At 39.3% G+C, this 17,333-nt stretch overlaps 1 protein-coding gene across 1 annotated transcript in view; it reads right to left on the reverse strand.

The window, feature by feature from the left end:
* Window positions 1-17,333, reverse strand: part of LOC105456960 (pituitary homeobox x) — a 29,479-nt gene that overhangs the window by 10,587 nt on the left and 1,559 nt on the right. The window contains exons 2-3 of the mRNA XM_011701352.1: window positions 6,131-6,325; window positions 2,216-2,466 (exon numbers count right to left, since the gene is read on the reverse strand). Coding sequence (XP_011699654.1) covers window positions 2,216-2,466; window positions 6,131-6,325 — 446 coding nt within the window. The remainder of the gene's footprint in view (window positions 1-2,215; window positions 2,467-6,130; window positions 6,326-17,333) is intronic.

The raw sequence follows: 17,333 nt of genomic DNA on the forward strand, positions 1-17,333 counted from the left end.
CGCGAGGTGTGCGGTGCAACCATACTAATCCGCCGATGGATTTATGGTCTTAATCACCGGCGGATTATCTCGGACAGCCGCGCTCTGCTGCCACCGACCGAAACATACGCCTGCCTCTTTGCAGATAACTGTACCCGGCTTCGCGCTCGACCTCTCTTTCTCGCTGTTTCCCCTCTGTCTCTCTCTTTCCCTATTCTGCCTCTCTCTCGTCCTGTTTCTCTCGTCCGTCGACTCTTCGGTGTGCCTTTCTCTTCCTTCTTCTCTCCAATATGACGTTTTCAGATCTTTTATCCTAGCGCACCAGGGATTTCTATGACGTTACGCTGAGAAAACGGGTCCTAAAGATAGCGCGCGATATAGTTCTGCACAATGTCCGTGGAACAAAATTTGTACAACACTACTTGAATGCAAGACTTCAAGACTTCCTCTGTGTACTTGTAAATAATTCGCTAGAACTTTATAAAAGATGTTGGCCTCGCGTGCTTTACGAAATAGAAGCTCCTACGGTGAAACTCGAGTACACGCGGACTCTTCTTCCGGAGTGCAGTTCTATTATTTTCCATTACGACAAACAGCGCGAATTAAACTCTGGGCTAATGAGGGTCGCGTGGAAGGATGTCTCTTGCACTTGAAGCAAGCGCGAGCGCGCCGAGGCAGGTTTAAAATGAAGAATGCCTCCATAATGGCGTTACAGTTTGCGAACGAGCGACGGCCGGGGGATCTGCAGCGTTTTGGTACATGGCGTATAGCACCGTGGCGGGAACACCGTACTACGCTATGTGTGGTTCTATAAATCCACCGGGGCTTACTGGCGCAAAGCCTCCCCTGCGGCCTGCGCGCGGCACTCTCACCTCTTTCCCCATGTGACCTCCTATCTGCCCACTCTCTTCCACCTATCTCCCCCTCCCTCCCCCCTCTCCGTGTCCTTCTTCCTTTGCCTTGTTCACGCGCACTTCTTCCACGCTTTCGCCGTCTCGCGACGCCGCCGGCCACTCCGCCGGAACGTCCCGATGAAACGCAAGCAGGCCGCCGGGATTTCGAGAAGCATGTCTGGCCGCTCGCTTGATCCGTTTCGAAGTCGCTCGGACTTGGGACCGCGCGCGATCCGTCGTTTGTTCGCGAATCAAGTCGCGGAGACGCCGCGGCAAGAGGATTTATACAGCGCTTACGGATTTGCGAAACTTTCTAACAGTTTAGTTTCTTCGACGTCGTTTTGTCGCAACGAAAAGCGCTTTTCTTTTATAATTTCACCGGAGAAATTATTAACGCTTGTCGTGTTTGGGGTGAATACGATGATACGTGACCGTTTAAAAAAATGTAATAAAAATGCGATTGTGTATACAAAATTCTAACTATATAAATTTTTAGTTTAAAATTCCTAGAACTTACAATTAGTGATATGTAAATAAATTTCAATATATGTAGGTGTAATTTTTCTTCAGCAAATCTTCAGCCACTGTATAATAATGTAATATTAATTTCGAGAGTTTATATTTTTATCTCAAATTTACATTTATATTAATTAATTTGATTTATATTTTTGAATTAATATAAATTTATACCCAATAAAAACATAGAAACCATTTTTTTTAAATAGGAACTTTGACTAATTAATATTTAATAACATTTAAAACATCTCGTCTTATTTTCGTCCCTATCTCGTAGAAATCGTTCGTACGCTTCACTAATGCAAGAGATATCATCCGTGGTCAGCGGATTGTTGCCTTTGTAATCGATACCTTGATGTTTCAATGCACCCATTGTGAGCGCCTGTTACTGCATTCATCGCGAGCTCAAATTTTTGGACGGTTGTTTCTTCAATGTTACTGTTATATTTTTCGTTTTTCCGAGACGATTCTTGAGAAAACAATTCTCAAGTCGTTAATGTTTCACAATGTAGATACCCGACGCGAGTCATTCCATCGAATTATAATCGATTATACTTAAATTACCATCAACACGAAATCGAATCTAAATTATCTCTATCTAGCTTTTGTCGATTTATTAGTTATACAATCTCATTTTTATTATTTCATTAATTAATTTAAATTATTAACTCGAATTATTAAATATATCCTTAAACAAAAGTTTTCGTTTAGTCACTACTCGAATCATTTTCTTCTATAGAAATGCATTTTAAACAATACGATGTTTATATGATGATTCTATTTGCGCGATGAAGTTTAAACTGCAGAAATGTTACAAATTCTCTTACCCTGACTCGAGCTTCCGTAAGATTCGTACAGCATGCTATCTCTTCTCTGGTTGACATGTCTGGATACCGGTTCCTCATAAACGTCATCTCCAGATTCTGTAGCTGATGTTGCGTAAAGTGTGTCCTCTGTCGCCTTTGCCTTTTGTTCTTTTTGCCATCCTTATCGTCCGTATCGTTGACTCCGACCCCAGGAGAAACGACACCACCAGCGGCACCCAATTCGTGTTTCACTTCTGGTGGTGTTCGTACACCTGAAAAGTGTTAAGGTATCATATCTTCGACGAGACCGTCAATAGCGTCTTGAATATACATAAGACATATTATAAATTAAATATTCCGTAACTTCCGTAAAAGTAATATCAAAGAAATATTGGCGATATATACATATTAATCTCGGTTTTTTGGATAATTAAATTATACGTATAATATATCTAAAAATGATAAAAAACCAATGCCGTATTTTAATAGCGTATTCTCAAAATAAATTGGAATAAAATTAAGTTCAACTTACAATAATTTTTAAATTACAAATTATTAATAATTTCGCATAAAGTTACTGGTTTCGCGTAAAGTTCGCACATTCAGTTTCATAACTGTATTTACATGCGTATTGATCTGTTATCTATTATTGATTTTTCACAACTCAAGTGATATTGATTTTTACTGCTCAGCTGATTTTGTCTTTTAATTTCTTACATATTGATACTATTATATATATAATAATAATCAGCAAATATTAACATGTCGATTATTAATAATGTTTCTGTTATTATAAATTGATATTTAATTTATTTAATATTTTATAAAATAAAAACTTAAATAATAATTAATTGTAATTTAAAAAGTTATTAAATTTAATGTTCAATTAAAATTAAAAAATGGAAATTAATTTATCTTTTTTTATCACATCTTTATATTCCTCAAAAAGTAAAATCGGTGGTTTTAATAAATCATACAAGGCAATATGTCACATTTTTGCGATTTCTTTAATTCAATTACGATTCTTGATTAAATCTTGCGATTAATAACTGTTAAACATTGTTTATCGTAACGTATATCTTGTGTGATTTATTCGTTTAAAGAAAACATTGAAGTATAAGATATAGAAATCAGAAATTATTATTCCATTGCAATCTTTATGGACAATAATTATTTATTTAACAATGCTCAGATTTGAATATGTTTCGTATCGAAAAATTTTTCACTAATTCAAATATAATTTACCTTTTTTTATATTGAAAATATAATGGAATAATACACGAATAACCAGATCGCACAAATGATTTTAATAATGAAAAGCCGATCATATGCATATGTATATGGATCATTTATTAGTATTTAACTTGAAATGAGCAACTTCAAATATTCAGCGTACATTTATTTTGTAATGCACATTGTATTTCATAGCGACGAACTGTTATTATTATGGCGCTTAACTGTGTGCCGCAGTATACAATTTAGCGATGTATACACACAAGGTCGTCGGGCTGCCATTCGTACTTTAAATCCCGAGTCGATAGAGTCGCGCGTGCCGCTCCGTATGTTGTCTCATAACTTCCGGAAAAGCGGCAAGTACCGAAAGACGCTAAACACGATCATTACTTAGGAACACACGTATCGAATATTAGCGTACGTAATTTCACACCTCGTAAGTAATATCTTGTAAAACGATAGTTATTTATCGAAGCATATATTTCGCGCGTAATACATTCATTTAAAATGGAAAGCAAAGTAAAATTAAGATGTACATATAACAGAGTATAGACGATTATTTCGTTGTAACGTTTGCGGACAATAATTGGCTCTTTAATAAAGTTTAAAGTCGAATATCTCATAATGTTTGATACACTTATGCAATATTGAATTTAGATTATATATTTTCGATTCTTTTTGCATTCGAATAAACTATTAACCCAATTTTATAAATTGGATCGTGTCAGAGTAAAGTTGCCAACGCCATTTTCGAAATTTTTGATAATTAATGGAACGGATACTTAAAATGGTTACAGAACGGATTGACTTCGAGTCAAATGAAGGGTGTCGCGACGTGTATTAGTGAATCGTAATTAATCTCATATTTTAATATAAAATTTAACCAACTGTGCGCAGCGTAAATTCGCTGTTTGTTAAAACCTCCGTCGTTAAAAATTCGTCCGTTGTGCTTATTTACAAGACAGCGCGAATGTTGAACGGATTGTAGCTTCATGCGATAATACTTTTTTCGTATTATCCTAGCCGTCGCAAGCGCAGCGTAGTGCGCGTTACGTGTGATTAATGTCAGCAGTGTCGCGCGATCGTAATTAACTCGTGCCTCGTGAGCGAGTTGTGTTACGACGCAATTACAACTCTGCTGTTGCGCATCACGTAGATGTGTCACAAATGATATTGTATTTTAATTTCAAGTAATGGATCCATATGAATATTGTATCAGATATGCATAAAAGGTAAAAGTAAGTAAATGTGAACATATCAAGCTAAATGTTTAAAAATATATGACAGGCAAATATAATATTATAGATTCATTGCTTTAAATACACGGAAAGCATATCCATTGCTTTAAATACACTTTAAGCACACGAAAAGATTTTGTTGAAAGGTATAAAAATTTTGCTGAATATATCTGAAAATAATTTTTGTTCAATAATCAAAATAATTTGTTGGAAAGTTGAAAATAATAGGCATTGCTATAAAACATTTTGATATTTTAGCAATTATTTTAACTTTCCAACAAATTATTTTGATTATTAAACAAAAATTATTTTCTGATCTGGATCCAGCAAAATTGTTATTTCCGTACATGAGTTAAGATAAATTAATATTGTTTAATTCTGGAATATGTATGTAAGTTTAAGCGCGCGAATTCTACGCGATACCATTTAATCGATTAAAATTAAACCATTATAATTTCGATATTTTTGTATCAGGATTTTCAAATATAATTAATCTCTAGAGTATTAAAATATACAGTTATGAGACACGGTATATAATTATAAAAAAAGTTATTAAGTACTTAAGTACTATAATTTTATTTTTTATACATTTACCATTTATTAAATTGATAAAATTTTAAATCTTTTTTTTACATATACATATACAAAATATTTATTTTGCATACGATCTTGTTTAATGAAGTTTTCGTTAGATTTTGGGCAGTTATGTGTCTATAAAAATGCCGTTTTTCACGTTTGATTTATTGAATATAAAATTCGCCTATGTTTACGCGAATTCCGCATTTTGTCACAAAAGTATGACGGATTCTAGCGAGAAGTATATGCGGGAACTGACGCTTCTACCGGTATTAGAATGGACGAAGTGAGATCCACGGCGGAGGTTTGTTGTTAACCGGGAACATAAGACTCCGGGTAGATATTTCAATTTGCGAGGATTTGGAGCGCGGGTGAGAGTGTTCCAGCTAAGTGCCGAACAAACGTGCAAACAAACGTAAGCGACCTTTTCCGCTCCTCCTCCCACTCGCCGCCATCCACCATTCCGCGCATTCGTTTCAGAACTCCGTGTAAACGCGATAGAGAATGGCGTCCGAATGGCCTTTCCCTCCCTCTCTCAACTAAATTTTGATTCGAGCAAATACGTCTCTCCCGTTACTAAATCTAATGTCGAACTTGGAAGTACGTACACTCGTGGATATATATAAGATATCGCGTATTTCATATTGTTTGTAAAAAAAAGCACGTGAAAGTAACTATACGTCATTTAACATGATTTAATAAGACCGGCAAAATAATAAGATAGTGACATCCGTTAAATGATAACCGAAAGATATCCAATCTTTTTATGTTTTAATACGATAGAATCAAATTATGATTTTCCACGGAATTTTGAAAGATATAAATCGAAGAAAGATTAAATTACATTAACTTTATATTACTTTTGCACATATAGGTATTCGAGACGTACCTTTTCGAATATCTGGCCTGTGAGTCGCGTTCGTACGGTTCCTCGGCTGCCCGGTGGAGTATCCGCCGGAGGGTGTCGTGGGGGTCGCCCCCGGTGTACTTGGATTGCTACCACCGGGGGTGTGAGCGCCATGACCCGCGTCGAGCCTCGCGAGGCCCCCGTTGGTTTCGTCCCCGAAGTCACTCTGCGCCCAGACTGCAAAACACATCACACCCTCTTGCAACGTCGTCTAGGCGTACAGTAATCCTTATTTATTCTCGGCTGCAGCCGCGCACGTTAATTGGAGGGTTCCTTTTCGCGTTCCGCTAAGTCATTCGTGCACGATACCGCGACATAATGAACGACATACCATTTCAGATTCAATCAAGATCTAATAGCTAAGTTAGTAATGATTGAGCAATTACTATTGCATAAATCTTTGTCGTTTGTTTATCTTTAACATCACTATTATAATTCAATGTCGAGTAATCTAACAAAAAAACTGATTACCTTCACTGTTAAATCTATATAGTGTCTCAAACTGAACCTTATTTAAGTTGCCACTGCTTCTACTTAATAAATAGTTATTTTTAACTAAAACAATATAGTTATTTTAAAATAAAACAATGAAATTTAACCCAAATTTAAGTTAAATTTGAACTGTTTTAAATTATTTAATTCCATTGTTTTAGTAAAAAAGAACTATTTATTAAATAAGAGCAGTGGCGACTTAAATAAGGTTCAGTTTGACACTATAGATTTAACAGTGTTTCATTCCAAATAGATGGAAAATTATTTTCACTTTCAAGGAACCTTTCAATTGCGTTTATCACGCAAAACATAGCCACTTTAGAAATTTTAGTTTGCAATTCTTCATAATAGCAATACATATGTCGCACGAATTGACCGATTAATAATCCTGTTACCTCGCCCACCCAAATAAAAGTTATGTCTCGCTGCGGCGAGCCGCCCCTCAATCAACGACTATTTATCTACCGACGAAGTAGACGCGATAAAAAGATAAAGACGAATTCTCCGCTGCTTTCCACACTTCGTCGTCGATGTGTGTGCATTATACGCGTGTACGCGTCCGTGTGTGTGTGCGTGCGCGAAGCCACGCGGGGCGGGCTGAGAAGTTAATCGGCTCGGTCGTTTAGCTTCGCTCCGTTTAGTTATATTTGGTTTCCACGGGAGCGGCAAAGAAGGAGGGACGTGGTTCACAATTAGTCGGCGCATAACTCGGGGCTGATTTAGTGCCGCGGAGCCTGCTACGTACCACGAAGTGGCACGAAGACGCGTGTGTGTCACTCTACCTCGATACCGCCAAGTGTGCGCGCGCGGTGCACACGTGTTAGTACGAAATAAAAGAGACTCCTTGTGCGATATTTTCCATGGCGGAGGTCCCGGGCATATTTAAACTGCACTTTTCAAATTAATCATCTTTGCGAAAAGGTGCAAGATAGGCACGGTTGAATCATTTTTACATATATGCAAGAATATATCCGTTTAAACCAGAATAGAGTTTTTGATTCAATACTTTAATATTCTTATTTATTAAAGATTTGATACAATTATATGTTAAGTGCGATTAAGTTATGTGCATCTTTTAAATATTTTGCAAGTTTCGAGTAATCTCATTACACGAACTAATCTGTCTTCTTTCAACTGGAAATAATTGTATAGTTTGAAAAAGGATTTTCTACATATAATTAATAATAAAAGCGACTGTCAAGACAGAAAGAATATGAGAAATAAAAATGAGAACATAGTTCGTAGAAAAGTGGCTCGGTCAAGTTTTCGCTCGTACCTATTTCAAGCGAAGTTATGACATCTCGGTAGACACCTCGGTTAGTTCAGTTTATCACGGCACCGTTTCGCTGTGCACGCGAATACACGCGTGAAATTTTTCTGGCAACGGAAGACATACTTGTCAGCGGGTGCGATATTTTAGCGGAGGTATACGTTCTGTAGTACTAATTTACGTGCTTGCGAGTTTACGGACGCGCGGCGTAATTGAGGAAATCGTCGAAACTGTTGACGAATGTGCGCCAAACAGTTGTTCGCGATATCAAGCGCTTTCTCTAAATGTTGATGTTTTCTTGTTAACACTTTGACTGCCAAGCTGACTTCAGCATGAATTCTGGAAGTCGAGAAGTTTATAAAAATATGCAGAGTTAGATTACAGAAATGAACCATAAAAAAAAATTAATAATTATAAAAATAAAAAATATGTTATTTATATTGTTAAATATTTAGTAATGCAATTTTAGAAGGAATAAATACATGTGAAGAAATTAGATATAAACAGAAAAACAGAAAAATAACTAATTCTGTTGTCAATAGATCTATCTAAAAATTTATTATTTTAATAATACTTTTTTTCTTTTAATGTTCTTATAAATACTCATTGCCAGTAAAATCATTTCGAACAAGATAAATAAAATCATCACTTATAAATGGGGGACGAGGTCTTTGCGGCTTCCAGATATGATATCGCAATCAAAGTATTAACATCAATTCACCAAAAAAGGGCATTCAATATAATTATAACCGCTTTGCGATTTCTGTTTTGAATTCACATAACTACGTTGACATAAGTTTTGATATTAAAAATCGAGTGCAAATACCGTGTTCCCAAAGACAGATTTCTCTCGGGGGCACTCTGCGTATTTATAGCTCGACTATAAATTCGTAGAGAGGTATCTGCGATGGGGGGAGGGAGGGGGACGTGGTGAAAATCGCTGTGCCACCGCGGAAAATTGATATTGACGAATATCGCGACTTCGCGTCGTATAAATCAATCTCGCCTGGACACCGTCGCGCGATCATGCGTGCGGATACTCGTCACGCGTTTCGCTACAGCTGTGCGTCGTGTATGTTTGTACAATCATTATATACTGTTATTTATCGCTTTAGTAGCGGAAATTGAAACCAGCATAATTTAGGTAGATACGAATCTCGATGTTGCGGAAATGATCTGCGCATTTATTCGTGTCGATTATTAAAATAAGATACGTTTGAGATATGTTTAGAAACTGGTTTAAATCCATATAATAATACCTATAACTTGTTAAAACGAGCCTTGACATTCTTTCCGTATATAATTTATTTTTTCTTTCTATGCGTTTCACACATAAGCGGTCTGTGTTTAAAGATCAAGCTTAATCGCAAATTATGCCGATCTCAATCCCGCCCTTATTACCAAACACGTTTTCTCGCGAGTAGGTATATCGTATAAATACGCGAGCGCGACTCGCGAGGTTGCGACTCGTCCGCCGGAATTCGTGATTAATTCGCCGGCCGGCGAAATGCGAGAGCGGATGAGCCGCGTCGACAACGGGATTATACAAGTCGCAAAATGCGGTGCGCGATTTCGAACGAGGCGAAGTATGGCCGCGCCATGCTGTGCCGTGCCGTGCATCGCGGAAATGCTATAGTGTCTCTTGAAATTTATTCCCGAAGTTACGCACAGCTCAACCGGGACTGAATTTGTCCGGAAAACGATCGAGGAATGCGTTTGATATCAGCGTGTAGGTTTCATTAAATAATCTCTAATGTTCAGACTACAAATTAGTTATTTAGATTATAATTATTTAGATGGTAACACATATAATCCATAAAACACGTGTAAAGGCATTTTCTTCTTAATAGACATAACTCTTAAACCCTTTATGTTCAATCTGTTCAATAAAGCCATTTGTTTGCTGTGCGAAAAGACAAACGTGTCAAAATGCTGTCGCCGTATCGTAAATGCCATCTCAATAAATAAGCAAATAATGATTCCTAAACGACTTGAAGATTATGGTTAATCCGCTCGCAACGTAAATTATGTAAATTAAAATATTTGTATTACCTTTTATCTTTCGCTTCTTCGGATTTTCGAAGTTAAACAACACGCGAGAATCCTTCCAGGGGGAATTTGATGATCTTCATCTATTTACTACAAAGGTATTTAAATGTTAAGCGACAGATACGTTCGCCTTCCACGTTTCGATAAAGATAATGTATACCGACTGAAGTCTCCCACATACCGCCGCTTGTATATTATTTCAAGATTAGAGTTAATCACATAATCTACACCGTGATCTGACTAACACTACACTCGAGCGACCTACTCACCGAGTAAAATTTATAGGCCGTCATTTCTCACGCTTCAATATGTCGCAAACAAGTGCATAAATATATTTTAAGGATTTGTATTCTTGACGACTGCCAAATTCCTATCATACTTCTTCGAAAGCACACCTTTTTGTCATAATAATTAATCGTGCGAATACTTCGTATATTAAAGTAATAATTTGATCTGATTTTGCATAAATCACATTGAATTTGAGTATTCGATAATTTCAACGCACAGCCGAATTTGTTAAATTAAACTGTTTAAACAATTCTAAAATTCCATAGCTATATCGAATAATCGAAGTCAATTGATTTATTGAATAAACTCGAACTTGAAATCAAAGACGGAACTCGAGTTTGATACAACGAGTGCGAGTGGGAGTCGCGAATATATATATATATATATATTTAATGCGGGTAATAATAATAAATAAACACAGCACGCGAGACGTGGCGCAATGATTTTCCAGGGTGTCGTTCGTGGATACACTTTCCTCGTGTCTAGCGCGCACGTTTCCCACGAGATCCCCTGCGGAGTTCTCGGAGGCTTAAGATGTCGTATCGTTTGACGGCTGTGTGCTTGTCCGCCGGCGGCCACCATGGATTCGTGGCGGAGTTACCGCGGATACGAGAGAGGATCCCCGAGAGGGCGGAATGCGGCCCCGACACTCTCCACCCCGCCCTGTCAAACACGTTCGACACCCTCCGATCCCGTTCGCGCGCTCGAGCATTTCGTTTCTCGAAGAGAGAGATCATATATTGATCCCTCGACCTGAAAACGTCGAAACAATATGGACCTTTCTTCCCGTCTTCGACGCCGTGGACGACGGCTGTTTCATACGTTGGACATCTGTCAAAAATATCGCGCGCGGGGCACAGCACGAATATTAATAAAATTTCTGCTGAATTGGCGGATGTAAAACGCGGGAGCTCTTGAGATAACGAGAAGGGTACAAATCGCATTATTTATATGTATATAAAAAAAAAACCAAAGCACTCTCAACTTTGTCATTTCTGGGAATGAGAGAAAAACGGAGGGGCGCGCGGCGCCTCGGCGGATTCTTTCACACCCGAGTCTCGCGTTGCGCCCATTCTCACATGTTTTCACACTGCAGAGGAGAAGAGGTCGAAATTCGGTCCGTGAAAGCGTGTGTGGATGACAAGGGGAGAAAGGGACCGCAACGTTTACGGCCGAGCGGACGGGATAAAGAAAAGCGAGAGTTAGGACGTCGAGTGTGGAGGGAGCAGGGGATGGTAACTAGAGGGAGAGACAGGTTGTAACTCACAAATTTATTACTTTTCCCCGCGCTTCGAGTTATTTTATGCCGAAGACAAACCGGCGGCCCGTCCTGCGAGAGAGCGAGGGAGGGAGAGACGACGACGACGGGAACGAATATCTCAACTGCCTCGTCGCGCGCTTTTTACGCCCGCGGGATATATTAGTGGACCGCTAATCCGCACGGATTTTACGGGGCGGCTGTGCATGCGAGAACGTCGTCGTCGTCGTCGTTGTTGTCGTCGACGACGAAGACGACGACGAGCGACAGCGACGATTGCAGCGGCGAGGCCGCGCGCACAGTTTTCATCCCGTTCCATTTAGCCCCATCGACTCTCTCTCGTCCCGATCCCATGACCTCGGCCATGCCCGAGTTTGCGCTCGGGCTAAGTCGACTTACGCCCTTTCGTCGATATCGCGATGTTACAGTGAACTCTCTGTCGGCCGACGTCGTGCTATCGAGACCCTCTGAATAACCGGGGAGTCTCGGGAAATTCGCATAAAAATCGCTGCAGCAGCGGCCTACCGACGTTCCTTACGGAGTGATAATCGTTATTACATAATACATAGCCCATGGAGACATGGTGTGAAATAATTTACTATAATACTGTAACAAGAATCGAAAAACAACTACTCAATTAATTTTTATAATTACGTGCGAATAAAATTCTGTCGTAATAATTATAGTAAAAATATAGCTTTGATATTATTGTACAATCTTATTTAAACGTGGTTGCTATAATCGAAAATTAATATTTGTCTGTAATACGCGAGTAAATAATGCAATTTCGTTAATTTTTCGATATACACGCGCGACGTATAATCCGGGCCGTGATAACTGTACACACCGACGTTAAGCCGTGGAAACTATAAAAGCCGCGGATTATGATTTAGGCCATTGTAGTCCGATCTCCGATACAAAATTAACAGCGTGCCGTTATTTCGACGCCGCGGCTGCTTTCATCACCCGTAAGTTTTACTCATGCGCGCGGCAATAAAGCTCGCGTCAATATAGATACGCGGCATCGATCAAGAGATATTTGGCGAATTGACATTCTGGTGCCATTAATTTATTGCCGTAATCAAACAGAAATATCTCCATATCCCTGGAATGATTTACGTTATCCGTGACGACTACAGTCCACATATACATATACGAATGACAGTTTCCATTTTGCATGTACAAATAACGACAAAAAAATATTCTTTGTCGTAGAGAATTCGGATATTAGCGGATTATTAATATCAATATTCGTTTATGTAAACGAAATATTTATGTAAACTGTAACTGTTTATAAATACACGTTATATTCCGATAAGACTATATTAATATATTTCTCAAAGATTTTGATCATTTTACGCTTATAGCGATTGCTCCTCGACAGCCAATGAAAAGGTGAGACATGAATACATGACACGTGGCATAAAAATGGTGCGTGGTTAGTGGACTATGACGTGACGTAATTCGACGATAAAGGGGGTTTTATGAGGGTTGGCGAAATATACGTATCGCGCAGCTGTGAAGTGCTTGAAAAGTCACATGAAATAGCTCGATCATCGAAATTCTCTTACGCGTTGTTGTACTTTTATTAGTTCCGAAAATGCCGTACTAAAATTAATAGATATCTATAATATCCCAATATCGCATAATAACTGAATTAAGTAAACTTTCAAATTAATTTTGTTTTAATTAATTAATTTTTTTCTCAATTGTTTCTTTTGTTAACCTGTCACATTTTTATTCTCTGACAAAATAAGACACGAGTGTTTCCCATGCGCGTTTTTCTCGATTCTGAGAAAACCAAAATGTGTCACGTATACGGGATAGCCGTTTCTCGAATGACGGACGAGCGCAGCCGTGAGTCCAATAATTACTAAAGCGTGCGATCTCCGTAACAGGAGGAACACGTCGGGGTTACGTCAGGGGTTGAGGTACGGCGGCATGGTGAGAGCACCTGCGGGCCCCAGCAGCCTGCAGCCCGAGGCGAGAGAAAGTCCTAGTCTGCCGCTGGGTCTCCGCCCCTAATCTCCTAATCCTTGGCTTCCTTAGGAAGTCGTTTATTAGTCAACCGCAACCGGGCGCTATGCGTCACCCGGGGCAAAGTATTTTGTATCCGGAGTCTTAAAATCGCCGAGCCTATAAATACATAAAGACACTCGTGCGCTACGTCACGCCGATAGGTCTTGTTAGCAGGGATCTATACCGTTGGAAGATAAAAAATGCAAATAAAGATTCCAATAGATATTTTCATCCTCCAGCGTATTTCTAATAGAAATTTTAACATCTAATTTTCTTCGTTCTACTTTTCTAATATCTATTAGCATCGACAGAACTCTTACAAATTTTGATGCATGCGCTAACGATTCACGGTGTGATTCGAGATCGCCTAATTGTACAAGGTGCTCAAAAAAGATTATCCTAGAGTGTTTTGTCCTGCGTGGAGGATCTAGTCACGATAGAGAGAATCACGAGGACCGTGCAACCGATTAGTTTGTTTGTCTGTGAGACAGAAACGTCGGGAGCGATTCTGCGAATGGGGTTCGTTATCGCTTGTCAAGCAATTTGTTTAGTTTCATCTTGACGTGCGGAGAAAGCACATGGAACGGATGAGTAATTCGAGTACGAGTGGCTCCTTTCGGGGGCGTGACGAGGATATTTCGAAAAATTCTAAAGAATGAAAGGTTCTAAGGATTCAGACTGCCTGGCGCTTCCCTAAAACTCGGGTGTCAGAATTCGAGAAGACGGCCGGGAACAAACGATCGGGAATGATCATCCTATTACAATGAGAAATTATGAATTTTCGGCGTAACATATTTTTTTCTTGTACAAGATTCTTGAGAAATCAGCTTGTATCGTTTTTCCGAAGGATTTTCTTAAAAATAATTTCTAAATTGTTGGACAATTTCCCCCGATTCGATATTAATTTAACTAAATTATAATAAAATAAATTAATAGATTATTCAATTGCTAGAATAAAACGTAGAGTGAACGAATACAAAATTGCCGTAAAAAAAATAGAATTTATTAATTAGAAATAATTTTATGAAAGTTTTAATAATATAACTTCTCCAATTACAACGATAGCACCTGTTTTAACAATCATGACATTTGTTACACATTCCGGTCACCGCTCAGTTCTCACACATCGGCACGCACAGGAATTTTGTCCGCGAGACAACCCTCCGGGAATGAGCCTACCCCAGCCGACGGCGATCGGAGCCCACTGAGTACACAAAACCTCGTTGTTGAGGTAGACAGGGACCTGCCTTACCGCAGCAGCTGAGATAATGGGAAGGAAATCAGTTCATTTCTATGTTGATCCCACCAGTTCGGTCCCGGGCGCTTAAAGGATCGCCACGATTGGCTGGCTGATCGAGAAAATCGAACCAGAACATCAGCGCGGCTCATCGAAAGACCCGATCGCGCCCGCCGATCGTGAACGGTTCAAAGAAGCAATCGTGTGGAATACAAAAAAGTACATTTGCTAATTGTCCCGTTATACGATTCAAAAATTAACGTTACTAACTAGCGTCATTACTAGCAAAAATTTTTTTTAAATTTATACGCGATTTATAATAACTTTACAAGTAAATTGCTATCTATTTATATAAATACAATATCATATTTCACACTTATGCGTAACTTTCGTTTCATACTTATACGCATATAAGATTAGCCGTTATTATTAGTTGTATTATTTGAGATTTTAAATGCGGGTCACAAATGCAATGAAACAGAGTTTCAAGAAACACGAATTTCAATTCTCGCCTTTTGTTTTCATCACGTTCGGGAATTCGAAGTTTCATTCGAGACCGCTGCTCACGACAAAGTTTATCCCGCATGCAGGAATCGCGATCTGCGGGAGACGCGGTTCAATTTCGCGTCTAAACGCCCATAAGTTTGCGGCGAGGAGACTTTTGCGGGCGCATTCCCCGGGGAGGCTAGAGGCTAGCCGAGCAATTTGTCAACACCATTAGTCCGGGGGAGGGGAAGGGGAAGAAGGGGTGCGCTAAGGGTGGACGTCGACGCATCTGCTAGCTCGATCGCAAGGCCGCGCGCGATAATAAAGGGGTAGTTAATGACTAACGGGGGCCGCGCAGATCGGAGCCGACCGTATGCCGCCCTGTTGACAAAATATTGAGCCTCCCCGTCGGCGGAGGGGGATAACAGATTTTCCGCAGCGATTCTTCCTGCCGAATTTTCGCTTGCAATCTCGATCCGATCGCCCGATCGGGCGTCGCTATTTCCGCATCATCATTTTCATTAGGGGGCGGCATTGCTTTTATCGCGGTCGACGCTGGCATTAATTTCCATCGACGTGCCGATATTAATAGAGCTCGCGTAATCCCGTCGCGATATTAATGACAATAATATGTGGGGTAGCGTTCACGATAGAAATTTTAATTCGCCCGCGACCGCTTTGAATTTATCAATGTCCTACCTGTTGACCGATCAAGCGCGGCGACAAATAATGCGAAAGTGAGCCAGCTCGAGTAATGATAGGGGCAGTTAAATGAAAAATCATTGAGAGTGCACAATGCTTGGGAGGAAAATAGGCAATGTATTGTGAATAATCCTTCTAATAATTATAAACTTTAATGTTTGTATATACAACTAAATTTGCATACAACAAAGTTTTGTACCCTCCTGTACGGATTCGTAAGTCGAAACGAACAAATTTATCCGTCCTCGTGAATCCATTTACCTTATACATACGCGAGTATACGATTTATTGTCGGTAAAGCGAGCGCAAAGAAAATTCGATACACTCACGAGAAAAATGAAGCTCTTCTCAGAGGTATCCGCGATCCTAAATGGTGGGAGTCACTGGCGCGAGTCTAGGACTGGAACCGAAACGGGGATAGGTAGGATGCCATTGGAATAAGATCGGGTTTAGCCGCAGTGTCGGGTTCGAGCCCCGGATAAGTCTACCTTATCCCGATAAGCCGGTGAGTTAATGAATCACAAAACAGGTGGTGGCGCTGCCACGAGAGAGAGGATCGTCTTCGTCGTCTTCGACGCCGATCGCCGTATGTGCCACTGAATTCGCCCGTCGCTCGAATGACACTACATTACAATGAACGACCAGCGTTATGAAACTCGACTTTGACTCGTCCGTTTCGACGGATATCCTCAATGTCCTCGGTCAAAGTTTTACAGAAGAATTTCCACGGGTTTTATATATAAATGCAATTTATTTGTATGTTAAATGAAATATTTTTTGTAACAGAAGAGTGCGTAAAAGAGGGTAATATGAGAACAAAATCTTTTCAAATAATATGAAGTAATATGTTCAATGAAAGTATTTACGTCATAATGGAGTGTTTAAATTGTTTATCCTCGGTAAAAATAGGTAAGCATGTAGCAGGTTGAAATTTTTTAAGTTTTTGGCGACGGCGCAGCCGAAATTAACAGCCGAAATTTTATCATGCTGCTTCATATCATGAATAAAATAACACAACTCGATTGCGAGAGTCGTGGTTATCAGAGTTATTCGATTAATTTTATCTATACTTGTCTGGCACTTGACAAGAATCAATGTCGTTTCATCAGACAAGAGTCTCTTCTGATATTACGATTGAAAAGAAAGAAAAAAAAGTAGAGATTCAAATAGTTCGTCTCTAAGTAACGCTCGAGAATCCGTTTATTGACTTTGCCTTTTTAATTTGCTTAATGGTTATATACTTATTTATCAAACGGCTATCATTGTTTGAGAGATTTGCTTGCATGTACGATAAAATGATAAATTATGATTGGTTAGCGGTCCATCAAAACGGAAATAATATTTTCACTTGGTTTCGATGGTTTTTTCCCGCAGAAATGGGAGC

This window comes from Wasmannia auropunctata, unplaced genomic scaffold, assembly GCF_000956235.1.
Source record: "Wasmannia auropunctata unplaced genomic scaffold, wasmannia.A_1.0 LD335462.1, whole genome shotgun sequence".
In the NCBI taxonomy this organism is placed as follows: domain Eukaryota; kingdom Metazoa; phylum Arthropoda; class Insecta; order Hymenoptera; family Formicidae; genus Wasmannia; species Wasmannia auropunctata.